Below are 26,568 nucleotides of genomic sequence, written 5' to 3' on the forward strand. Positions count from 1 at the left end.
CCTCGCTGCGGGACACTGCTTTATTAAACAGTAAACAAATAAAAAGACATATAATTCTGTTTTAATAGATACTATCAGCTGGAAATACGCCATTGGCAAGAAATTGGGGGAAGGAGCATTTGGCACTGTGTTTGAAGCGACCCGTTGCAAGGACGGTCTCATGGTAGCTGTGAAATTCACAGCGAAGACCAAGAACGAGCGATACATCAGCCTTGTACGTATACTGTGCTCTCTATGTTTGCAATTTATAACATTTTAATGTAAATCACAGAGTCCAAATACAGACTGGGCTAAATTCTTATTTGAGAAACCAATCCTATATCTAACAATAATAAAAACTGTCATTCTTCTAGCCTGACCATCCCAAACCAGTTCCACTTGAGGTGGCCCTGACAGTAATGGCCAATGAAGGCCCACGCTGTCGCCACATTATTAAGGTGCTGGACTGGGAGGACCATGTCGACCAGTACATCATGGTCTTAGAACGGCCCTCACCCTGCATGGACATGCACAGCTTTTGGGTGCATTACGGAGGCCGCTTCAATGAGAAATTGGCCCGTCACTTCATGTGGCAGGTGATTGACGGAGCTGCCATGTGCTGTTTGAGGGGTGTGCTACATAGAGACATCAAAATGCCGAACCTCCTGGTCAACACAGAGACCCTTGAGGTCAAATTGATCGATTTCGGCTGCGGTGATCTCATGAAAAGGTCATCCTACAAAAAATACTCTGGTATGTCTTATCTTTAAAACATATATTTTTTTGGATTTAAACTCTAGTGACCAGTTACGCCAAGTCTTAATCTGACATCACACAGTGGGATATTAACAATACACTAACACAACTTTCAAAGAATAGTCAATATTAATATTATTTTTGTTGAATAAAATGAAATGCCATTTCAGTTAAAGTGAGAAAAAGCAAGCTTACACATGTGACAAACTCCTATCTTCAGGCACAGCCAGGTATTGCCCTCCCGAGTACTATGAGAAGGGCAAGTACTATGGGAAGCAGGCAACGGTGTGGTCGCTGGGGGTGCTGCTGTTTGCCATGATCAGCCGCCGTTTCCCAGACAGCAGAAATATCGCTTTGATGGACACTGATGTCTGGTTCCGGCCGGGCTTCTCAGATGGTAAGAACAAAAAAGATGTTCTTATGGATAATGCAGAAATCCTTCCCATTTTTACAGCTTAGAGAGCAAGTGTAAAGTTGAAGGAAATAATTAGACAACTCTCAATCTTTCTGCACAGAATGCTGCCGCTTTATTCGAGGTTGCCTTAAGAGCGACCCAACGCGGAGACTCCATCTGGATAAGATGCTCTCTCATGACTGGTTCAAGGTACTGAGTCTAAGACAAGCTAAAATGATTTTGAAGATATATTTATATTGGCCTATTTTTTGGCTTTTTGTTAATTTGGCTTGATTATCTGAATATGGACATCAGCTTCTTTACATTACCATTCAGTATCTGCTGTAATTGTCATATACTCAATCCTTATACATGGCACAGATGTATATACCTCATGAAAAATGCACCATTAATGCCTTCTTATTGTGTTTCAGGTCATGGAGAGGGTTTAGCCTTGCGTCTGGCGGGCTGACACAGATGACCCCTACTTCTCTCCAGCCTCAGCGTCTTGCGGGGCTGGCAGGCCTCGGTTGCGTCTGGCGCCTTGGCTTGAGGCAGTAGTTTTAGCGTCTTGCGGAACTACTTGCCTAGGGATGTGTGCATATTGTAAATAGTTCGTTTAGTTTTACTTAGTTAAGTTAGCCCCTCCATCTCTCCAGCCTCAGCGTCTTGCGGGGCTGACAGGCCTCGGTTGCGTCTGGCGCCTTGGCTTGAGGTGGTAGTTTTAGCGTCTTGCGGAACTACTCGCTGTTAATGGTAAATAGTTAATTTAGTTTTAGTTAAGTACTGCACCATCCAATCATATTTTTAACAATGGAGTCACCCAGAGCTCTCTTTTCAGCCCGTCCCACAAGTTCCTCGCACTGACGCCCTAGAAGTTTCTACCACTGGCATCCGGGTCCCAGAGAGGGGGTTTCACACAGCTCTCTTTCTCAGCTGCCTTGGGCCCAGAGATCCTGTCAGGGCTTCTGCAGAATTCCCAGTGAAGACAGCCACAAAGTTTCCTGTCACTGCTGCTCCAAAACCTGCTGAGGCTCCACAGAAATCACTGTGAAGGTTCATTCTGCTGCAACTCCAGAAAAAAAATTATACGGTTCTAGAGCTTTGCGTCAAATAAGCTCAGGTTGCTAAGCTTCCCAGAGGTTCCTGACATGACCACGTTTCCTCCCAATGGTGCAGAGGTTCATGCCACAGTTGCCAAAGAAGTTCCAGCCAATTTATATATACACCTGTGTGCCACATTAAAAACAAAATGTTTCTGAAAATAAACACTGTGTTGTTTTATCAGGGAAATGTGATAATTTTGAAACATTAACCATTCCTATTATACTTCAGTTCTAGAGACATTAAGGCCTTGGTTTCACCAGGTAAGTAATACCAGGTAAGTGACATCTCAAAGTAGAGTTACACTATAAGGCCCTCCATTTAATATTTGAAACCCAAAGTATCTACATGTGATTCACCTGCAGACAAGGTCCAAACGCCAAATTTGTCTTTAGGGAGGAAATAAAGCTGGGTTACCTGATAGTGGCAGATACCTTTATAGGACACTATATAAAAAGTGATTTAAATGAAATTCTACAAATAACTACTAATTACAAATGCAAATGGAAGACATACAAACCTAAACAAAATGTTTCAACTTGCACATGGTACAGCTTACGTCAATGGGAAATTACCATTAGAAGATGTGGTATTTCATTTTATAACCCTCCAGGAGATTGCAGACAGTCATGTAACAAATAAATTATGTTAACTCTGTTGCCTTTATGTAAAATTGCCATTGTGAAAATGAAGAATGAATTAAGTCAGAGCAAAGTCAGTCTTGTTAACTTCTCTATTAGTCTTTCGACCATTTTGTTAATTTGCAATACTTGCATTTGCAAGTAGCCTATTGCAGTTTTTCACAATTCATTTGGGTTAATATTTTGCTGTTATTTCAAATAAACTTTATATTTACATAATCTGAGTCTGAATTTATTACATATGCAATTAAAAAATCTCTAAATGACAGAAATAGCCTGTCTCCAACCTTCAAGCTATCGCCTTTACACATCTTATTTACAACAAATACGCTGTACGATAGAGTATTACAATATGCCTTCAGAATACAGTGGTTGCTTGTTTCTTTATAATTAATTTCTTTAAGGAATCTTTTGATTAAGAGACGGTATAAAAGTCTGGAGAGTCAAAACTGCTTTGTCATAAGGGCGTTCGATGTGCATAAAACTCATTCAGGTATGTACGATGTTGACGGGTCAGGGTCTCTGACTGCCTACAATTTCGCCTTTGGCTAAGCCACACCCTAGAATGTAGATTGACCAATCACAGCGCAGCCAAGAACGAGCTCTCACAGTCCGACACTTTTTCACAGCGCTCCATTGACAGGCGTCTCATATTTTTGGTATCGGCAGGCTTTTACTGTCGTAGTTTTATCAAAAATATGGTTAAACGGCATTTGTAACACAGATACGCGTTTCCCAGAGAGGTTGGTGTCCGTTTTTGTCCCTTCCCAAAACCGAAGTCAAATCCTGACAAGTGAATTAAACTGTGTGGACGTCCTCACAGTCAGCTAAACCCCTCAAGGACCAAGCACACTTTTGTGTGCTCTAAGATAAATTTTGCTTTTAAAGTCGGCATGAAATCAAAATTTACCCTATTTACTTTATTAGCGGATATTACTAGTCTTGTGGTGAACAATTAATCCGTGCAAGTTAATACACGGGAAAAAATTGTTTGCCGAAGTTATCTTTAATCAAAGTCTGAAAAGTTACTTCCGGGTCTGGAATGGTTCTTTTTCTGATGATATAGGCTTGACTACTTGGGTTGCTTAAACGCTTAACCACTCCCCTCAGACCGTTACTCTGCTATGGGCGAAAGATGGAGAGGAGGAGCGCTAAAGTAAAACCCTGCCCTCTGTTCAATATTCCGTTTCACTCGGAAATGCGTCACAACACTTGAGAAAAGTCGTTTTCAACTTCCGGTTCACGCGGACTTTAACCTTACCAGAGCCCGTCTACGGAGAGCCTGTTCACTCCCTATTAAGTCCTATTGTACCGAATTTTGGTTGTAGTTCCACCAGAGTTCCACTGGGGGCGATCGCCCCGGAGTGCAAAATGAATGGGATTCTATGGGGCTAGACGGCTAAATTTGTCCCTTTCAGCCGATTGCCGTTGAGAAATCTCAGATTTGATTGTAGGTTTGGCAAGTTCAACATGGGTTATAGGTCGAAAATTGAATGAACGAGTACTTATGTCCTTTCGATTTCTTACAGGTTGAGTTGTTGTTGCCCATAACACGCTAGCATTCTGCTAATGAACGCTGATTGGTCAGTGAAGGACTGGTTACGACCAGAGATACCGCTTGATGGCATCGTGGTATCTGAAGCAGGAACAGAATGTATTCTAGCAGAAACTCTTCTAGCACGTGTATTTACCTGTGTCAGCTGTGCTGGCGATGCCTCGAGAGAAAAGAAAGTGCAGAGCGCGAAAGCACCACAGTGACTGAAGGATTGCCGTAAAGCAGTATCTCTGGTCGTACGATGTGTATGACGTCATTGACATTTTGAAAGACTTTTTAAAGCAAATAAGTGACTCTAAAAAATCTAACACCCAGCAATTTGCAATTTCTTTGCATCTCCTTTCGAATACAACATTCAAATTACTAGACAAAAAATTATATCTTGAGAAAAGTGGATTTTGAGGGGTATAGCTCCATAGACCTCCATTCATTCTGCACTCGTCCTGTGAGCGCCCTCATATGGAATCAGAGTGGAACTGCAACCAGTCAGAAGCCGGAAGTGTAGCGAGAGTGAACCTTCTCCCCTTATTAGACATTCTCTGACCTTACTGTGAAGTTATACTAGTTAGACAGTTTTAGGTTATGATTTCGGTTCTCTACCCTAATTGTTGATACGCTAGCACACGCTGCTAATAAATTTTTACGCTTTATACTCGCGTAGTCCGTTTGCTTTGTAATAACGATTGTAGAAGTGAATAGAGACCTACCCAGCTTTGCATGAACAGTGTTGCTCCTTGATATTGTTAGTCCCAGCCTCCGTCTCGATTAGTAGGATGCGGTGGTTCATTTTTTGACTGTGACCATAACGTTTTGCCTCTATTTGGATGCCTTGTGGTTGCTTGCGTTTCGTTTCACCTCTTCATTAATGGGTGTCTGCGCCTGCCAGTGTAAGGTAGCAGGAGGTCAAACAGCACATCTAGGTTGTGATCTGTGATCATATCATTAACAATCAATAAGTGCTTTAGTAGAAAGGGATCTAATATTCGGCAAGCCAAACTTTATCATTTGAGTGATCTGCAGAGTCCTTGCAATAGAGAGCAACAGTCAGGTTCTGAAAGTAAAAACTCTACATAGGGAAATTGATGTATGGCGATAACTTCAACGTTGACGAACTTTGGTGAAACTTTAAAAAACAGCCCTACTGTGAGCTACAACATTGTTAAGCGATAGTAATTGCTTCTGTTGAAGCCATCATCCTGCAATATTGCAACTCTGGAATCTAAAATAATTATTTCTAAAATAACCGTGTAACAGCGGATTTTGTGGTGGAAAAACTACATTACAGATAATTTCAGGGTGATTTCTGTATAGAAAATTACACCAATCAGAGAGCGCGACACGCAAAACACACCAAGCTCTTTAGCTCTGCTCACTTCCATGAAGCACTATGAATGATGTACGGTAACCAAGTCAAGTCTCCCTATGCTCTCAAAATACTTAAATATTTGTTCATAATGCTTCATGGGATTGTAGTTCCTTTCCTCACAACAGCCGTTAAGTACAGTCTTGTACCTTTGCATTTTTGTCTAATTTTCAACTACTTTTTTGCTTTAAATTAAAGTTTGTGATGTCATGATTCACCTCGTAGCTGGTTGGTTTGGCTCATTGCTTTAACAGAAACTTTTTACAAATCCCAAAAGGAAATTTTTTAAAAATACTTAGAGAACCAACGCTGCTGAAAAAGTGGGCAGGCAATAATGCACCATATGAGAGAACAGTATGAGAACAAAATTGTGTTCCTCAAAGGGAAGATAAACTCCATTTGAAGTGAGTTGCTGAAACACAAAATTCCAAAGACAGCACAAGTAAATAAAACATCTTTACGAAGATGAGAAATTTTATGATTGATGGCACAGGTGTATCCTTTTGAGACAACAGTGATGCAGAACCACAACTCTACTAATATGTGTGGATTGCACATTTCATTGTCTTTACTATAAAATTGGTTTCCAGTTTTAAAATGTGTAATGTTGTCAATATTAAGCCTAAAAATAAGGCAAAAATAGAAATGATGAGCACACAAACAAACTATTATCTTCCCTCAATCCCAAAGTACATTTGAAAGATATCAGCACATCCTTTGTCATTAAGGAACTGATAAAGCTGTCCAAGGTCCATGTGGTTTCCTCTGGTCCCGTGAGGTTCAAAAATGGCTTCATGAAATCCAGTGAACTTGCGAAGGGAGTCAGTTCTCTCCTCCATCGAGCAGTTTTCCAAAGAGACATCCTCTCTGTGACGAATCATAATTCTTTTCCATGTTAAAACTTTCACCCTGAAAATACATTTAAAAAAATGCACCAATAATAAAAATTTCGCTTTGCCATCACAGGAATATATTATATTTTGAAATATATATATTTTTTCTTATCATCAAAGAAATGCAGCCTTGGTGAACATAAGGGACTTCTTTCAAAACAAATCTTCTTCAACCTTTTGACCAGTAGTTCAATATAATAATTAAAAACAATTTGAAAATTAAATTAAGATGGTTTGTGTCAACCATAAAGAACGGTCAATTATTAGTTGCAGAGAACATAAAACCATCAAAATTAAAAGTTAATCTACTGTATATGAATTGGCCTATATCAGGGGTTTTCAAACTTATATTAGCAAATTGAAGCACTTAAACTTATGTCTAAAACAAGAAATGTTTTATAGTCATCTAAACGACCATGAAACACAAACACCCACAGGCCCCTAATATAATAAATGAGATCCTCATTTTTGTCAAACCTATACACACACAGGCACACAAACAAAAACTATTTTAAATGAGGTATTTATCTCATCTTTGGTATTTTGAGTTTGCACTCAAAAGGCGTATTCACAAAAGAATAGGTGTTGATTTGATTGATTTGGTTTATATTTCAATTTCAATTCATACCTGGCCCAGAACTCATCGCAAGCAGACTGCAGACCCTCCACACACACAATACCAGGCTTTCCCGGCATACTGAACCCAGAAAGGTTCAGTTCCTTTGCCCATTCCAGAATGTTCTTCCTCTTCATCTTATTGTAGATATGATGGCTGTAGATCCAGAGTCTAGTGAAGGTTTCTTTTGACGGCATTGAAGCATTTTCCTTCTTGGGATCGCGGACAGGAGCACTTTTACTGATATATGCTTCTGCATTTTCATTGATCCACTGCACAGCAGACAGAATACACACGTCACCGTTGCAGTTTTCAGACAGGTAGGTGTTGAGGTTGGAGTGAAGCAGCATCTGCTGTGATCTACTGAGCTCAGAACATCTGAAAACGGCAAAAAATGATTATCCTAGTAAACATTCAGAAAGAATCCAATTGAAATATTTATAATAATTTGGAGTGAAATTCAAGGACTAAAGTAAAGTCATTTGTGGTGATTTGTATGATTAAATCATCGTAGGTCAGCAGCAAAGACACAGTTAGATTAAATGAGAAATCCATAAAGTATGTTTTATGCATTCAATTATTGCTTGTTTGCATACAATTCTGTATTTGTATTCTATTGTGCATTTTTGTTAATTTTGAGGAATACTGAATCTGAATGTTTGGTGCGTGTCAAGGGAGAAAAAAACACTTGCAGAAAACAGCATCTGTCTTGTTAGTACAGTATATTTAAGCAAATACACATACAATCATGGTCAGAATTATTGGCACCCCTGGTAAATATGATGAAAACTGGCTGTAAAAAATAAATCTGCATTGTTTATCCTTTTGATCTTTCATTCAAAAAATTGGCAAAATTCTAACCTTTCACTGAAGTAAAATAATTGAGGGGGGTCACATTATGAAATAAATGTTTTTCTCTAAAACATGTTGGCCACAATTATTAGCACCCTTTTATTAAATACTTTTTACAATCTCCTTTTGAAAAGATAACAGCTCGGAGTCTTCTCCTATAATGCCTGATGAGTTTGGAAAACAACTGACAAGAGATCAGAGACAGTTCCTTCAGAATCTCTCCAGATCCTTCAGATTCCCAGATCCATGTTTGTGCTTCTTCTCTTCAGTTCACTGCACTCACCAGGTGAGATGTATTTTTTACAGCCAGTTTTGATCATATTTACCAGGGGTGCCATTCATTCTGACATGACTGTACTGAATATAATTCAAACCAATCGTTTCACGAACACAGAGATTTTTTCTTATTCTAAAAAAACAAGAACTATGCATTACTGCATTAACTACAGAAAAACAAAGGCTATTATTTATTCTTTTGGGTATTTTTGTTTAATAAAAAGTAATTTAATGATATCAATGAAAGCAAAAGAAAATCACACATATTCATAAACCCATTTCAGAATGCATTGCAAATAGTTGTGCAAAGTAAATGAGTATACTAAAGATTTTACAGTGTCAGTCAAGTCACCTTCATTCATATACTGTCGCGCTTTTAACAATATAGATTGTTTCAAAGCAGATTTACAGTGATAATAGGAAATTAAGTAATAGATTGGTTTGGCTTTACAGCAGCTCTTGAATTAGGTTATTGTCCAGCTTAAGTAAGTTTTTGATTGATTCACTTCCATTGGAAAGATCATTAGTTATTAACTTAGGCGCCGCTTACACGACACCGCTTTAACTGAAAACAGAAAACTTTTAATGCGTTTAGGCCGTTCATTTGCACGACAACGGTGTTTGGCATCTAACACTAGAACAGCTAAACGCATTGCCTAGAGTTCAGTATTCCACATGCGTATCTTTACATTATGATTACCACTGTATGTAATCGCATTTTAAGTTTCATTACAAATCAGTTTCAAGTTACATTTAGGGTACTAGGAACTGATTAGTGCAAACATCAATGTCTTATTTTTGCATTGTTTTTAGCTTTTGTGTTTTTACTCCTAAATGTTCTTGCTCTTATCATGAGTACTTCTACGTGTGCTTGCATGACATACTAAGTAATGAGACTCACAATGCACAGCGAATCCAGGTCATTTTAAGGTCATAATATTCATTCATATTTTTGTCTTTTTTTAAATCACCCTGGACGTTCTAAGAAAAAAAAAATCAAGCATTTACAAGGATGATGTTTCAAGCACATTTTAAACCTTGAAAACGTAATGGTTAAAATCAATCAAAGAAATTTTCTAAACTTTCAAAACTCTCAAAGTACCCAGGTGGCTATTATTATTCCCAATTGGACAAAATATTACTGGAGATCATCAAATTTGCAAATTTGAAACTCGATTCTATTAGCCTTAAAAAATTAAAATACAACGGTTCATTGTTTGTTAATGTCACTTCACAGGGCATTAACTAATGTTAACAAATACAACTTTGATTTTAAAAATGTATTAGTAAATGTTGAAATTAACATTAACAAAGATTAATAAATGCTGTCGTTATTAAATGCTGTATATTAAAGTGCAGTTCATCATTGGTTCATGTTAACTAATGTAGTTAGCTAATGTTAACTAATGAAACCTCATTGTAAAGTGTTACTGATTTAAGTTTAAATCAGTACTAATTTATTTCACTTTTGAACACTTATTCGCAGAGGGTAATAGGTATAGTGTCGGCCCACATCTGGTACACATGGATTCCAGACGTACCAGATGTGGGCCGGATCTGGGCCGACACCGTTGCTGTATGGGTTTGATCCCACCGGAATCCTTCAGGACTATTATCAAATTATCATAGAAAGTCCAATAGGAACTGTCAGTGTGTATTCATGTATATCACTGAGTAAACAATCAATCAAAACAGCTTATGAAAAATATTAATTGGAAACTTAAAATATTTAAATACCTGACAGTAATATCTGGCAACACTTTCGGGTAGTCAGCTGGGTAAGTGCACAACAATGTAATGCTCACCTATCAGAAAACAAAGATTGACATAAGAATTCAATGATGAAGAACAAAGAGTGCATTTGAATGGATTTCCCACACTTACTGCAAGGTTCTCCACCTTCAGCTTGATGTTGAATTGGGGTCTGGAACTGGGGGGAGTATGAGCTGAGCCCTCCACATAAGCCCTGAGCTCTGCATGGGAGAGCTCATCCACTTGTAACTCTTCTTCACCAGGAAACATGCTTAATAGCAGCTCTATCTCTGCACATTGTGCCTCTGCTTCCTCTGAGCAAGTCATAGTTCCAACATTTGTATCAAACTCAAATCCAGAGTGCTTGCAGAATATTTGTGCACACTCTTCTGCCAAGACCATATATAAAAATAAAATAAAAATAGAATTAGTGGTTAGAATGGATGCAAGCATAATTCATAATTACATTTTCACGTGACATCACATCCTTATAAAATTTCCCTACCTTGAAATGCCAGTTATTTTCACCAGTTTTGTACCAAGTACTAATATACTAAAACAGTGATATTAAAGACCAAATTCATTACACACCTTATACAGGCGAACCAATGCACCCAGAATATGAACGCAATTTGCCAACAAAGCTTTTTTTTCATAGAAAACTATTATAAAGAAAATGCCTAATGCATCAAGACAGTGGACAGTAGACATCCCTTGGTAGAAATCACGGCACTTTGCATGTAATGTATCAATTACACCATTATATCCGTAGGTGGCGACAAGTGACTGCTAAATTTTTTATAATTGAATCATTCATTAAAACCGATTTTGTCAATATCTAATTGCTTACATTTTTTTTTTTTTTAAATAGACTGCATTATTATCAGAACATGTTATTTGTCTATTCCAAATCGAGAGAGGATTGTGATCTCTATTTTAAACAAACAAAAATCGTGATTCTCGATACCCATAATTGTGCAGCTCTAATATTTAATTTCATATTTTAAAATTACTGTCTCAGTTGCATTAAGGCACGTTATTAATTTTCCACGGTAAGCTTATTAGAATTTTCCTGCTGGTTTTAGTGTTTGAAATACTGCAGCAGGGAGGCTAACGTTACTGTATTAAGATCCAGTGCCCAAAACCTGCAGTTGGCTCACATATCTTTGTTTTTCTTCTAATTCGTGGCTTTAACAGCTTAGGCAGCTGATTTGTTGTCACAGTTGCACTTTTGTTCAGTTGCACTACTGCTCACAAATCACTGGTTTTATAACTTATGTTATGTTCTGTCATGCTTAGCAAAATAAACATGATAAAAAATATAGACTTCTCTGTATTGGTATTTAAATAGAGACTAATTATATTTTGAACTTTGATCCTTTTACAAGCGGCGTTGTATTACGCAATGCATAAAGTATTGAATGAAAAGTTAGGGTTACAAATATTGCATCTAATCAACTTCATCTGTCATAAAGCACGCAAACACATGCACACGTCACTACATCAAGTAGAAAAGTGTCCGATGTTCTGAAACGGACACACAGGGTTTTTATTCATACCTTTTTCGGCACCAGTCACGGTCCTTCGTGATCTATCTTGTGGACAACTCACAGGGAAAAGCTCGCATATTATATTCACCCAGCTTCTTGATGCCGTCCAATGTTCAGAATTCAGCTCACGTCACTTCTACTTCTACTTCTTCTTTTCTTTTTATTGGCGGATGGCAGACCTTTAGGTGCATTACCGCCACCATGCGACTCCTAATGTTTTTAAGAATCCCCAAACTCCATTTCATAGGGATTTTTCCATATTTCTAGCCAGTAAATTTCCTAATGATATTATATTAATTTGTGCTCAGCTGTTTCTTGTTAATTTAATTTACATTTCCCTGCAGGATGCTTTTTGTCAAAATTGTCATTCCTCTACTGACTTGCAATTATTAATTCATCCCTTCTTTTAATACTGAATTCCAATCTCCTGTTCCCACATTTGTCTGAATCTTATTCACCAGCATTCCCCTATCCGGTCACTCCCAGTCATACACGCCTGCATTTGGATTCGGGGTAGTTTCAAAATAAGAGTATTGACTTTTTTGTGTGTAAATCTTGGGACGTTTTGGCTGACGATATTTATAACAAAATCAAATAGCCAGGACTAATCAAAAACGCACAAATTAAAATATGCATACGAAATGCGTATGTATCTCTTATATACTGTCTATGGTATTTATGCGACACTGATTTATTGTGTTTAGTGACGCCATTGCTCTGCGACGGTAGCGGAAGAGACGTGGCAAAAAAGCAATCTGACGAGATGTTAAAAAAATATTGAGGAAAGTATTCGAGAGTGTTGATATTTGCTTCAGCTTGGTTGACTGGTGTCTCCATTTATATTTGCAGGTAAATATAATATTGTTTCACTATCAGTATGTTGATTAGTTTGCGGGAAGTTTGATACAGTCGAGCAGTTAACCATCCGTGGACTGTCACTGTCAGCTCGGTTATGTTTACATTTAACGTTACCTTAGGTGTGACGGAATTTTATCAAATCATGGCACACTTTATATGTTAATAACCAGAAAAGACAGTTTGAATTAATACAGTACATTAAGTGCCGAGAAGAGCTGCATAGTTTAAAAAAAGTTTTATATTTAAAATGCACATTTTTAGGAGTATTTAGAATTAACCCTCGAATCAAGTCTAATTTATTGTACTCGAGTTAATATATGGATTCTGGATGATTATATATGGATCTTTTGCTTGACAGGGAGATCATGGGTTTGTGCAAGTGTCCTAAGAGGAAGGTAACGAACCTGTTCTGCTTTGAACATCGTGTCAACGTGTGTGAGCACTGTCTTGTATCCAATCACAACAAGGTAAGTGCTTTAATATTCAGCTAAAATTCATGACTGAAAAAAAGCGATAGTCCACCCAAAGGACAAGGATGAGGAAATGATGACAGAATTTTAGCTCTTGGGTTGACTATCCCTTTAGGAAGAATATACAGTGCATTTGGAAGATTTATACACAGATAAAACTCTTCTGTTTCCTGTTACTCTTATTTGTACAGTGTATTGTACAGTCATACCTACAGTGGCTACAAGACAGCGATTACAACTCCAACTGCAGCCTGTGCAGCCAGCCCTTACATTCCCAGGATACTGTTCGACTAGTTTGTTATGGTGAGAAGCTACAGAGATATAATCTCTTCTAGTGAACTGACAGTAATGAAGCATTTTACACAGTAGTCTATATGAATGTCTGCATTGGTGTGGCTTTTATTTGGTATATTCTGGGATAGACTTTATTATTGGGATCATTATTTTATCATTTTCATTTACATTTCATTATTTACCATGTCAGATTTATTCCACTGGTCATGTCTGAATGAGTTGGCCTCCCGTCAGCCTCTCTACACGGCGCCTGCTGGGTACCAGTGCCCAACATGCCAGGGTCCTGTGTTTCCACCCCCAAACCTGGCCAGTCCAATTGCAGACATGCTGAGAGAACTACTGTCCTCCGTCAACTGGGCTAGAGCAGGACTGGGCCTTCCGCTGGTGAGGAAATATGCCATCAGTTATGAAACACCACTTCACAACTATAGACACACCTACCTTTTCCACACCTGAGTTAAATAGTAATAGTAAATAATCAGCATTTCCACAAATGGAAGTAAAGGAATTATGTAATAAAATTATTGTATATTTAAGCTTCTTTAGGGACACTTTGTCTGCACATTATGGATGTTCTTTCATTTACTATCATGAGGTGCATCTACAGTTTTAAATATTTAAGACTTTATATCAAGGCAAGCATTAGCCATTAGATGTATTGATATTTGAAAATGAGATTGGAGTAGGACAGAAAGACGTTTTAATTCAATTAAATTGGTTTAACATTGAATGAATCAATTCAGTAGGATTGAGTGACTTGTCAAAATAATCACACAAATTTAAAGGCCCAATGGCACTTATATTAAGGCCCAGCAAACTTTTAGAGTAAATCACCTTATCTTATCTTGTTCAAGACATTTGTCTTTCAACATTAAGTATTAACACTGATTTAGCCATTAATTTGCATTTGCATCTGGACTTCTTTCTGTCCAGATTGAAGACCCACCAGAGAGGGAGGAAACCTCAACACATGATGTTACGTGCTACTCTGAATGGTCAACTTTTGAGAGTGAGTTTGTCTTAATTGTAATTTAAATTTTTAGCAGGGTTCCCCCCACACGCCCCATGGACATCTGTGATGCGTTTTTTCAGTCACGGAAACATCATGGAAGATCAGAGAAATATATTTTACTATAATAATTTTGTGGAAAACACTCCTACCGGTCAGTACTTAGAATTGCTGTCAAATACAAATATTCATCAGGGATGTGTTTTTGTTATTTATTTGCATTTCCCTATTTCATGCATATTTTGTGCATGGTTTGCTCCTGACAGCACTGCAAGGGCTTGCTTAACCATCTTCCACAGCTGTTGTGTTGGTAACAAAAGAAAAGCTTTAAGGTCTCTCTTGATTTCAATCAAACAAAAAATCACTGTATGGTTAAGAAATGTAGACTGTCTTAGCTAAATTTTTTTCATATATAATTTTTTTTTCATATATATATATTACCTGCGTCAGTGTAGCGACTCTCTACTAACAATGAAGCTGTGAGTTTAATTACTTAAACATCATACAGATTTGGAACAATTTGAGGATGAGTAAAAATTTACAGAATTGTATTGCACACCTTCCTACCAATCAGACTTGAGTATTCAGACAGACCATGGTATAAAAAAAAGTAATACTAATAATACTAGTAATACTAATTTAACAAACATATCTGTGTTCTAGCCCCTGCAGTGGATATAACGATGTCATCCCCCACACTCACCAGTCTACCACCCCATCAGGATGTGGAGCACATCCACAATAACGGAGAACTGAGTGCCCAGAAACACTCTGTCATCAATATGAGCACCACCTCTACCACCGACACGGTCACTATTAACACAGGTATCCTCCACCACTGACGTACTGTGGCATGAATATGTAACTATTTAACAAATTCATTTTTTTATTTTATACGATCTTGCTACATAAATAAAATAAAAAGTGTGATTAAATTGGATTGTGACTTTTATTCAGACTAGGATACTAGTTCATGGCATACTAGGCAGTAAATAATGAATACCTTATGTGAAATAATTGTTGCAACAATAAACAATGAATGTGCAAATTTCAGTAGAATACTTTGTCACACTTTGTCACATTACTACTTTGAATGTTTAATACAGTGAATGATGTGAGTGGTTTATTGATCCAATGTAATTGATCAACGGTTTGACCATTTTTAATCCTTTTTTTTTTTCATTAATAAATTATTACACTTCGGCAACTGTGTGAAGAACAACAGGTTTAAAATCACATTAGATTTATTTATTTGTCACTCAGGAAATAGAACTTGGTTGCATTGCATTGTGGGATATAGTATCTCACGTAGTGTGTTGTAAGTGTATGACAAAGTATAGTCTCTAATATATACTTTGTTGATTTCTTGCAATGCATCTTCTCAGCTACTTCCCCAAGAAAGGTGTACGACACACGGGATTCAGGAAACAGTGAAGTCATGCAGATTGACTTTGATGACGATAAATATCGCAGACGACCTGCCCTTAGCTGGTTTGCACAGCTCCTAAAGTGAGTGTCCTCAGTCTGTGGCTCAAATTAATTTATTGCAAATGTTTGCTATGGCCTAATCCTATTTGTTGTATACTGTAATATATTTTCACCTGCAGTTTTGACAGCATTTCTTTTATACAACTAGTACATGTAAATCCATGCAAATATTTTTTACTAATCACTACTATTTTACTCATTTAATTGATTTAAATTGATTAGGGTAATTTTTTTTTAAATTTACAAATATGCTTGTGTGCATTTATTCTTTTTCCTAGGAATCGTAGTAACACTAAGAAAAAGGCCCTCACATTGAAACAGCGAATCTTCATGTTGCTGTTAGTTGGAGTGATTGGTTTCTTCACCCTCATCATCATCATGGCTAAACTGGGTCGGGCCTCTGCTGAGTCAGACCCGAACCTGGATCCCATGCTGAATCCCAACATCAGGGTAGGCAACATGTAACGGATCAACTTCCAGCTAAAGCTCAATGTGTGGATTCAGCGTGGAGTTTGACTTTACTGGTAAACCGTGAACTGGAAATGCTGGAGAAGGAATGCTCCTCAAGATTCTGGGACTAGTGTGAAGATACTGCTGTTTGGATTGTGCAAGGAAAGTGTGACTTAGTGGTCAACTTGAGAGAAGATAAAGATGGAGATGGTCAAGAAGTTGTTGCACAACAAATCTCCTTTTTCTCTTGAGTGAGATGATATAGGCTATATAAAAGTGTGTGCAACTGTGTTTCATTCAGTTCTGTAACTCTCCCTGGCATACCCTTCTTAAAATTGGGATCAAAGATTTTATGTCATTGTTTTGAAATCTTTAATCATTTCTTATAATATGCACAGAACTCATTAGGAATTTGTGAGATTATTGCTTCTCTGAGTATAAATGGTTATGAGGTGTCTTCTTTTTTTTTTTTCTTTTTTTTTTTAGTTGATTGCCTTTAATTGCTGATTCATTTAAATCCCTGCCTGTGAATAGGCTTTTGCTGATTTATACTTCTCTTGGCAGTGGACTGTATGGACTGTAAAACTGATTTGCTAAAGCATTTTGAAAATGGTTTTGGTTGGCAAATTGCAAAATGCTTTAGTAGATACAGCCTTAAATAGACAGATGCAAACTGTACTTGGTGAATGAAGTGTCTGGGCCATATTTCATTCAAAAATTATATTTTGAATTACAGAAATTAAGCCTATTTTATGGCTATTACATTTTTTTTTTATTGTGACATTATTATTATAAAAATTATATGGTCTCTATATTTTCATAACTTTTTAATCAGCACAAATTAAACTCAGTACAAGAAATACAATAATGCACACCTACAAAAGTACCTTTTATTGTACTGTACAATTTAAATTATATAATTTTGTTTTCACTACTGAGAATTCAGAAATGAATATTTTTGTTCTTATGCTAAATATACTTCATTATTATATTTATATTCTTTAGAGAAAAATATTTATTATTTCTTTTGTTTTGAAATATGACCCGAACATGTTCTTTACAGATTCACACAAACAGCCTTTGTATAGAATAATTTAAAGTGTGCTGTATATGTTTGCAAAACTCACCCCAGCAATCCAAAGCTCATATGTATCTGCAGATAAACATTGGTATTATTCGCCATTCTTAAATATCCTTGTTGCATTTCTTGACTAGCAGTAATTAAAGGGTTAGTTCACCCAAAAATGAAAATAATGTCATTAATGACTCACCCTCATGTCGTTCTAAGCCCGTAAGACCTCCGTTCATCTTAGGAACACAGTTTAATTTTAGATTTAGTCCGAGAGCTTTCTGTCCCTCCATTGAAAATGTATATACAGTATACTGTCCATGTCCATAAAGGTAATATAAACATCATCAAAGTAGTCCATGTGACATCAGTGGGTTAGTTAGAAGTTTTTGAAGCATCGAAAATACTTTTTGGTCCAAAAATAACACAAAATAAGACTTTATTCAGCATTGTATTCTCTCCCGGGTCTGTTGTGAAGCTCGGGCGCACCAGATAACACGTCATCAGCGTCTTACGCCATCAGCGTAACTGTGAAGGATTGACAACAGACCCGGGAGAGAATACAATGCTGAATAAAGTCTTATTTTGTGTTATTTTTGGACCAAAAAGTATTTTCGATGCTTCAAAAACTTCTAACTAACCCACTGATGTCACATGGACTACTTTGATGATGTTTTTATTACCTTTCTGGACATGGACAGTATACCGTATATACATATTCAATGGAGGGACAGAAATCTCTCGGACTAAATCTAAAATATCTTAAACTGTGTTCCAAAGATGAACGGAGGTCTTACGGGCTTAGAACGACATGAGGGTGAGTCATTAATGACATTATTTTCATTTTTGGGTGAACTAACCCTTTAACAGCATTTAGAGGTTGTCTTTATCCTTCAGCTCCAACTGTATCTCAAGAAAGCGATCTTCTGGGTTTTCCCTACAGTGATTGCTTACTTGGAGGGCCTACCATAATAATTACATCATCTCTGGTTGTGGTTTAACTATATAACATGTTTTTTTGCAACTTCTCTGTGTCCATGTATTTCCACTTTTGTCATAATATACATTATTGGGTCAATCCATCTCATGTGTTACAATGGAGGTTGCTTGAACATTTTTATCATAATTTAGTTTTGAGTGATTACCTCAATGTATTGGTATTGCATAATTTAAAAAAAGAAACACCAAAAACAAAGTTGTGCAACATTAATTTAATTATTTATTAAAATATTGTTTTATAATTGTTACAACCGAAGTACCAGAGGTACATATCCAAGATAAAGGAGCCTTGAAATATCATCTTGGAGTCATTAAAATAATTGTAAGACTTTTTAGGTTCCCCTTGAAGGGTTGCCCTTATGGTCCCAGTGAATGTCACAGTCAGGGATTCCACTTTAGAGCAACACAATGCTAGACTGAGAAATGTTCTGCCCAGAATTCAAAAGAATTGACTACAACTCATGAGTAAAAGTATATGTCACTTTTGGTTCAGAGAAAATTCGAGGAAGTTGATTATGGATAAGGTGTCAAGCTTGAGAAAACTAAAATACAAGCTATCTTAGAGTTCTGAAGCTTGGGAGATGTTTGGCACCAATCCCTTTCATTTGAACGGGAAAGCTATCTGTTGGTGATATATTATCAATTAGAAGGCTTTACTGGCAGGAACAACAGCCAGTAATGTGATAAACCACAAGCCAGAGACACAGAATTCCTAAATCAGGAATGCTGACAATAGGCCATGTTACAATAGGAGTTCCAGCAATTTGCCAAGCAGTACAAATTCCAACATGTAATTTCCAGTCTATTGCATGCACACACGAAAAGGCAGAAAAGGGAAGGTACACCCTCAAATGACTTCTCAAAAAAGCTGTGGATGATGGGTCAGATCCATACCTCACTTCCCCATTGGACTGTTGTGTATCGCCAGCTGAACTGTTAATGGATCGTAAGATGTACCACCCTTCCATATTTTTCTGACACTAAACTAAACAAGGGTCTGTAGCAGAGAAAAAAAGCTGAAAAATGTAAGCAAAAGAGCTGTTATTATGATACTCCCACCTCTACGGAGCCCGTAGTGAGAATTAATGCATACACATGGAGCAAAAAAGCAACTGTGTTTGAAAGAATGAATCCTAGATCTGACAAAAGTACAAACAGAAACTGGTCAAGTGTTCAGAAGAGCCTGACCTAAACTGTCACAGAAACAAAATAAACATTCTGATTTACCTGTGATAAGATGATCTAGAAGATGAATCTAGATTCTAGAAGTTTTTGTGTTTAATGACACATAGTTTTGAATCCATTTAGTTTAAAATGTATTGTCTTGAAAATTGCATGTGTAGTTTAATTTGAATTATGATCTATAAGTGTATCTCTAAACAAAAGGAGATCAGTACTGTTTGTTAGATGTCCAGGAATGGTTTTGCAAAACATGATGTTTTATTAACAAAGGTTGGGGAAGAGCACGTTCAAATGATCTACCCAATCAGTATGGTTGTAGGCCTATATATACTGTATATATACTGTATATGAAGCCGACTCACCTCCTTTCCTCGACAGTCTTTTCTGCATTCCTCCTCCACCCCGACTCCTCACTCTCGGCTAGTTCCTATCCCAGCCAGGGATACGGGGGAGAACTCTCAAGCCACATTCCAAGCTTGGAGCCCTCCCCCGGACAGCACGCCAAATACGCATAGTCTTATACTCTCTCTGATTATTTGTAAGTGTAAACTTGTGAACAATGCTATTTATGTTTAAAGCAATAAAAAGAATGAATGAATAAAATGCACATTCTGTACTGTATATTGCAATGCATTATTTACCCCTACTGGCCTCAATAACACCTCTTCTAGCAGCAACCTGGTTTTCCTAGGCTCAGGCCTGCTTAGCTTCAGTGGGCTCCTCACTTCTTATTTGTTCATCCTTGTTTCCTTTATTTGCTTCCTTTCCTTGCGTCTCAGCTCCACCCCCTTAGGATGCGAGGGAAGGATACGCCTGTGTCCTTGCTCATGACTTCTTTGGAAGCTTCCTCACTCCTCATTCCTCGCCTCCTCATGGTGCAATTCTAGAATTGAGATGTCCTTCAAGATGGCTGAGTTCGATTGGTTTCTGGGTCACGGGTTGGAGGAGGATGGAGGAGCGAGGAAATGATGAAGCATCAAATTGAGTATTGAGAAGCACCTATTACGTCATTACACAACATTTAAGACTTCCAGCAGTTGCCTATAATGTACATGCAGTTTATTAGAATGACAGTACTACTCAAATGCAGCACTACTCAAATGCAGCAGTACTAGTCTAGTAAAACTGCAATTGTAGGACAAGACTTTGGAGCTCAGCATTGTGCAGTTGACTCACATTTAGGTAATCAAAAACCTTTGAATGTACTACCTACTACATAAAACTATTATTTAATTCCATGACTGTCAATTTCTTATGGATTTTCCAGTGGCCAAATGGATAAGGCATCAGCCTTTGGAGCTGAGGATTGTGGGTTTGAGTCCCATCTGGGTCATCTGATACTGTATATAAAATCAGTGGCATGTGTCCAATCATGTCACAGTCTTTAATTGCCACTTGCTAAAAGGATTCTTGTAGATATTTCAATATACAGACATTTGTCATTTAGCTTGAACTTTGAAATGATTTCCAAGAAATACCTTTCTTCTAAAAGAGTATTGTGGGTTTGATTCACACTTGCATTGTTTAAAAAAAATTTCCGTGGTGGCGGGTGCCTACAATGTACAGACAATATATTAGAATGTACTACTCAAATACAGCAGTACTAGTCTAGTAAAACGGCAATTGTGAGACAAGACTTTGGAGCTCAGCATTGTGCAATTGACTCATATCTAGGTAGTCAAAAACCTTTTTCAATAGTACCACCTACTATGTAAAAATATTGTTTAATACTTCGGAGCTGAGGATTGTGGGTTCGAGTCCCATCTGGGTCATGTGAGACTGTGCAGAAAACCAGTGGCATGTGGCCAAGCATGTCACAGTCTTTAATTGTCACTTGCTAAAAGGATCCTTGTACATGTTTCAAGATACAGACATTTGTCATTTCAGCTTGAACTTTGGAATGATTTCCAAGAAATACCTTTCTTCTAAAAGAGTATTGTGGGTTTGATTCACACTTGTTTAAAAGGTTTTTCGTGGTGGCAGGTGCATAAAATGTACAGTTAATTTATTAGAATGTACTACACAAATGCAGCAGTACTAGTCTAGTTAAACTGCAATTGTGAGACAAGACTTTGGAGCTCAGCATTGTGCAATTGACTCATATCTAGATAGTCAAAAACCTTCTTCGGTTGTACTACCTACTATTTAAAATATTGTTTAATACCATGACTGTTATATTCTTGTGCAGAAATACCCATTTCGCTATCTTGAAATTGTGGCCCAGTGGCCTAATGGATAAGGCATCAGCCTTCGGAGCTGAGGATTGTGGGTTCGAGTCCCATCTGGGTCATGTGAGACTGTGCAGAAAACTAGTGGCATGTGGCCATGCATGTCACAGTCTTTAATTGTCACTTGCTAAAAGGATCCTTGTACATGTTTCAAGATACAGACATTTGTCATTTCAGCTTGAACTTTGGAATGATTTCCAAGAAATACCTTTCTTCTAAAAGAGTATTGTGGGTTTGATTCACACTTGTTTAAAAGGTTTTTCGTGCTGGCGGGTGCATACAATGTACAGGCAATTTATTAGAATGTACTACACAAATGCAGCAGTACTAGTCTAGTTAAACTGCAATTGTGAGACAAGACTTTGGAGCTCAGCATTGTGCAATTGACTCATATCTAGATAGTCAAAAACCTTCTTCGGTTGTACTACCTACTATTTAAAATGTTGTTTAATACTATGACTGTTATATTCTTGTGCAGAAATACCCATTTCGCTATCTTGAAATTGTGGCCCAGTGGCCTAATGGATAAGGCATCAGCCTTCGGAGCTGAGGATTGTGGGTTCGAGTCCCATCTGGGTCATGTGAGACTGTGCAGAAAACCAGTGGCATGTCACAGTCTTTAATTGCCACTTGCTAAAAGGATCCTTGTACATGTTTCAAGATACAGACATTTGTCATTTCAGCTTGAACTTTGGAATGATTTCCAAGAAATACCTTTCTTCTAAAAGAGTATTGTGGGTTTGATTCACACTTGTTTAAAAGGTTTTTCGTGCTGGCGGGTGCATACAATGTACAGGCAATTTATTAGAATGTACTACACAAATGCAGCAGTACTAGTCTAGTTAAACTGCAATTGTGAGACAAGACTTTGGAGCTCCGCATTGTGCAATTGACTCATATCTAGATAGTCAAAAACCTTCTTCGGTTGTACTACCTACTATTTAAAATGTTGTTTAATACTATGACTGTTATATTCTTGTGCAGAAATACCCATTTCGCTATCTTGAAATTGTGGCCCAGTGGCCTAATGGATAAGGCATCAGCCTTCGGAGCTGAGGATTGTGGGTTTGAGTCCCATCTGGGTCATGTGAGACTGTGCAGAAAACCAGCTTGGTGGGTGCATACAATGTACAAGCAATTTATTAGAATGTACCACACAAATGCAGCAGTACTAGTCTAGTTAAACTGCAATTGTGAGACAAGACTTTGGAGCTCAGAATTGTGCAATTGACTCATATCTAGATAGTCAAAAACCTTCTTCGGTTGTACTACCTACTATTTAAAATATTGTTTAATACCATGACTGTTATATTCTTGTGCAGAAATACCCATTTCGCTATCTTGAAATTGTGGCCCAGTGGCCTAATGGATAAGGCATCAGCCTTCGGAGCTGAGGATTGTGGGTTCGAGTCCCATCTGGGTCATGTGAGACTGTGCAGAAAACTAGTGGCATGTGGCCATGCATGTCACAGTCTTTAATTGTCACTTGCTAAAAGGATCCTTGTACATGTTTCAAGATACAGACATTTGTCATTTCAGCTTGAACTTTGGAATGATTTCCAAGAAATACCTTTCTTCTAAAAGAGTATTGTGGGTTTGATTCACACTTGTTTAAAAGGTTTTTCGTGGTGGCAGGTGCATAAAATGTACAGGCAATTTATTAGAATGTACTACACAAATGCAGCAGTACTAGTCTAGTTAAACTGCAATTGTGAGACAAGACTTTGGAGCTCAGCATTGTGCAATTGACTCATATCTAGATAGTCAAAAACCTTCTTCGGTTGTACTACCTACTATTTAAAATATTGTTTAATACTATGACTGTTATATTCTTGTGCAGAAATACCCATTTCGCTATCTTGAGATTGTGGCCCAGTGGCCTAATGGATAAGGCATCAGCCTTCGGAGCTGAGGATTGTGGGTTCGAGTCCCATCTGGGTCATGTGAGACTGTGCAGAAAACCAGTGGCATGTCACAGTCTTTAATTGCCACTTGCTAAAAGGATCCTTGTACATGTTTCAAGATACAGACATTTGTCATTTCAGCTTGAACTTTGGAATGATTTCCAAGAAATACCTTTCTTCTAAAAGAGTATTGTGGGTTTGATTCACACTTGTTTAAAAGGTTTTTCGTGGTGGCGGGTGCATACAATGTACAGGCAATTTATTAGAATGTACTACACAAATGCAGCAGTACTAGTCTAGTTAAACTGCAATTGTGAGACAAGACTTTGGAGCTCAGAATTGTGCAATTGACTCATATCTAGATAGTCAAAAACCTTCTTCGGTTGTACTACCTACTATTTAAAATATTGTTTAATACCATGACTGTTATATTCTTGTGCAGAAATACCCATTTCGCTATCTTGAAATTGTGGCCCAGTGGCCTAATGGATAAGGCATCAGCCTTCGGAGCTGAGGATTGTGGGTTCGAGTCCCATCTGGGTCATGTGAGACTGTGCAGAAAACTAGTGGCATGTGGCCATGCATGTCACAGTCTTTAATTGTCACTTGCTAAAAGGATCCTTGTACATGTTTCAAGATACAGACATTTGTCATTTCAGCTTGAACTTTGGAATGATTTCCAAGAAATACCTTTCTTCTAAAAGAGTATTGTGGGTTTGATTCACACTTGTTTAAAAGGTTTTTCGTGCTGGCGGGTGCATACAATGTACAGGCAATTTATTAGAATGTACTACACAAATGCAGCAGTACTAGTCTAGTTAAACTGCAATTGTGAGACAAGACTTTGGAGCTCAGCATTGTGCAATTGACTCATATCTAGATAGTCAAAAACCTTCTTCGGTTGTACTACCTACTATTTAAAATATTGTTTAATACTATGACTGTTATATTCTTGTGCAGAAATACCCATTTCGCTATCTTGAAATTGTGGCCCAGTGGCCTAATGGATAAGGCATCAGCCTTCGGAGCTGAGGATTGTGGGTTCGAGTCCCATCTGGGTCATGTGAGACTGTGCAGAAAACCAGTGGCATGTCACAGTCTTTAATTGTCACTTGCTAAAAGGATCCTTGTACATGTTTCAAGATACAGACATTTGTCATTTCAGCTTGAACTTTGGAATGATTTCCAAGAAATACCTTTCTTCTAAAAGAGTATTGTGGGTTTGATTCACACTTGTTTAAAAGGTTTTTCGTGGTGGCGGGTGCATACATTGTACAGGCAATTTATTAGAATGTACTACACAAATGCAGCAGTACTAGTCTAGTTAAACTGCAATTGTGAGACAAGACTTTGGAGCTCAGCATTGTGCAATTGACTCATATCTAGATAGTCAAAAACCTTCTTCGGTTGTACTACCTACTATTTAAAATATTGTTTAATACTATGACTGTTATATTCTTGTGCAGAAATACCCATTTCGCTATCTTGAAATTGTGGCCCAGTGGCCTAATGGATAAGGCATCAGCCTTCGGAGCTGAGGATTGTGGGTTCGAGTCCCATCTGGGTCATGTGAGACTGTGCAGAAAACCAATGGCATGTGGCCAAGCATGTCACAGTCTTTAATTGCCACTTGCTAAAAGGATCCTTGTACATGTTTAAAGATACAGACATTTGTCATTTCAGCTTGAACTTTGGAATGATTTCCAAGAAATACCTTTCTTCTAAAAGAGTATTGTGGGTTTGATTCACACTTGTTTAAAAGGTTTTTCGTGCTGGCGGGTGCATACAATGTACAGGCAATTTATTAGAATGTACTACACAAATGCAGCAGTACTAGTCTAGTTAAACTGCAATTGTGAGACAAGACTTTGGAGCTCAGCATTGTGCAATTGACTCATATCTAGATAGTCAAAAACCTTCTTCGGTTGTACTACCTACTATTTAAAATATTGTTTAATACTATGACTGTTATATTCTTGTGCAGAAATACCCATTTCGCTATCTTGAAATTGTGGCCCAGTGGCCTAATGGATAAGGCATCAGCCTTCGGAGCTGAGGATTGTGGGTTCGAGTCCCATCTGGGTCATGTGAGACTGTGCAGAAAACTAGTGGCATGTGGCCATGCATGTCACAGTCTTTAATTGTCACTTGCTAAAAGGATCCTTGTACATGTTTCAAGATACAGACATTTGTCATTTCAGCTTGAACTTTGGAATGATTTCCAAGAAATACCTTTCTTCTAAAAGAGTATTGTGGGTTTGATTCACACTTGTTTAAAAGGTTTTTCGTGCTGGCGGGTGCATACAATGTACAGGCAATTTATTAGAATGTACTACACAAATGCAGCAGTACTAGTCTAGTTAAACTGCAATTGTGAGACAAGACTTTGGAGCTCAGCATTGTGCAATTGACTCATATCTAGATAGTCAAAAACCTTCTTCGGTTGTACTACCTACTATTTAAAATATTGTTTAATACTATGACTGTTATATTCTTGTGCAGAAATACCCATTTCGCTATCTTGAAATTGTGGCCCAGTGGCCTAATGGATAAGGCATCAGCCTTCGGAGCTGAGGATTGTGGGTTCGAGTCCCATCTGGGTCATGTGAGACTGTGCAGAAAACCAGTGGCATGTCACAGTCTTTAATTGTCACTTGCTAAAAGGATCCTTGTACATGTTTCAAGATACAGACATTTGTCATTTCAGCTTGAACTTTGGAATGATTTCCAAGAAATACCTTTCTTCTAAAAGAGTATTGTGGGTTTGATTCACACTTGTTTAAAAGGTTTTTCGTGGTGGCGGGTGCATACATTGTACAGGCAATTTATTAGAATGTACTACACAAATGCAGCAGTACTAGTCTAGTTAAACTGCAATTGTGAGAC

The 26,568-nt window shown here is 37.7% G+C and overlaps 3 protein-coding genes across 4 annotated transcripts; 2 read left to right on the plus strand and 1 right to left on the minus strand.

Annotated features, from left to right (window-relative positions):
* Positions 1 to 367: 367 nt before the first annotated feature.
* On the plus strand, positions 368 to 2,184 carry LOC306996275 (serine/threonine-protein kinase pim-1-like). Of its 2 annotated transcripts, XM_079608605.1 has the most exons (4): positions 368 to 732; positions 956 to 1,132; positions 1,251 to 1,339; positions 1,564 to 2,184. In XM_079608605.1, exons 1-4 carry the CDS (start codon positions 399 to 401, stop codon positions 1,579 to 1,581), a joined length of 618 nt encoding a protein of 205 aa, XP_079464731.1. In that variant the 5' UTR covers positions 368 to 398; the 3' UTR covers positions 1,582 to 2,184. The 2 variants fall into 2 exon arrangements, with proteins under 2 accessions (XP_079464731.1, XP_079464730.1); XM_079608604.1 differs by having other exon boundaries at positions 1,251 to 2,184.
* A 904-nt stretch (positions 2,185 to 3,088) lies between these two features.
* rwdd2b (RWD domain containing 2B) lies at positions 3,089 to 12,396 on the minus strand. The gene is made up of 6 exons (XM_079607822.1): positions 11,741 to 12,396; positions 10,314 to 10,570; positions 10,167 to 10,234; positions 7,314 to 7,679; positions 5,285 to 6,701; positions 3,089 to 3,422 (listed from the first exon to the last, which is right to left on the minus strand). Exons 2-5 carry the CDS (start codon positions 10,506 to 10,508, stop codon positions 6,461 to 6,463), a joined length of 870 nt encoding a protein of 289 aa, XP_079463948.1. The 5' UTR covers positions 10,509 to 10,570; positions 11,741 to 12,396; the 3' UTR covers positions 3,089 to 3,422; positions 5,285 to 6,460.
* Positions 12,206 to 17,555, plus strand: zfpl1 (zinc finger protein-like 1). The gene is made up of 8 exons (XM_079607821.1): positions 12,206 to 12,580; positions 12,948 to 13,056; positions 13,251 to 13,362; positions 13,544 to 13,737; positions 14,287 to 14,362; positions 15,026 to 15,187; positions 15,748 to 15,871; positions 16,129 to 17,555. Exons 2-8 carry the CDS (start codon positions 12,955 to 12,957, stop codon positions 16,313 to 16,315), a joined length of 957 nt encoding a protein of 318 aa, XP_079463947.1. The 5' UTR covers positions 12,206 to 12,580; positions 12,948 to 12,954; the 3' UTR covers positions 16,316 to 17,555.
* Positions 17,556 to 26,568: the final 9,013 nt, after the last annotated feature.

This window comes from Phoxinus phoxinus, assembly GCF_949152265.1.
Source record: "Phoxinus phoxinus genome assembly, chromosome: 3".
Classification (NCBI taxonomy): Eukaryota; Metazoa; Chordata; class Actinopteri; order Cypriniformes; family Leuciscidae; genus Phoxinus; species Phoxinus phoxinus.

Excerpts from the sequence above, each read along its gene's own strand:
- LOC306996275 (XM_079608604.1), top strand. The coding sequence starts at position 399 with ATGGCCAATGAAGGCCCACGCTGTCGCCACATTATTAAGGTGCTGGAC. Across the intron at positions 733-955 it reads ATCCTACAAAAAATACTCTG|GCACAGCCAGGTATTGCCCT; the intron begins GTATGTCTTATC and ends TCCTATCTTCAG. Across the intron at positions 1,133-1,250 it reads CCGGCCGGGCTTCTCAGATG|AATGCTGCCGCTTTATTCGA; the intron begins GTAAGAACAAAA and ends CTTTCTGCACAG.
- rwdd2b (XM_079607822.1), bottom strand. The coding sequence starts at position 10,508 with ATGACTTGCTCAGAGGAAGCAGAGGCACAATGTGCAGAGATAGAGCTG. Across the intron at positions 7,680-10,166 it reads TTGCCAGATATTACTGTCAG|ATGTTCTGAGCTCAGTAGAT; the intron begins GTATTTAAATAT and ends TGCCGTTTTCAG. Across the intron at positions 6,702-7,313 it reads TGCGATGAGTTCTGGGCCAG|GGTGAAAGTTTTAACATGGA; the intron begins GTATGAATTGAA and ends ATGTATTTTCAG.
- zfpl1 (XM_079607821.1), top strand. The coding sequence starts at position 12,955 with ATGGGTTTGTGCAAGTGTCCTAAGAGGAAGGTAACGAACCTGTTCTGC. Across the intron at positions 13,738-14,286 it reads CAGGACTGGGCCTTCCGCTG|ATTGAAGACCCACCAGAGAG; the intron begins GTGAGGAAATAT and ends CTTTCTGTCCAG. Across the intron at positions 14,363-15,025 it reads TGAATGGTCAACTTTTGAGA|CCCCTGCAGTGGATATAACG; the intron begins GTGAGTTTGTCT and ends TCTGTGTTCTAG.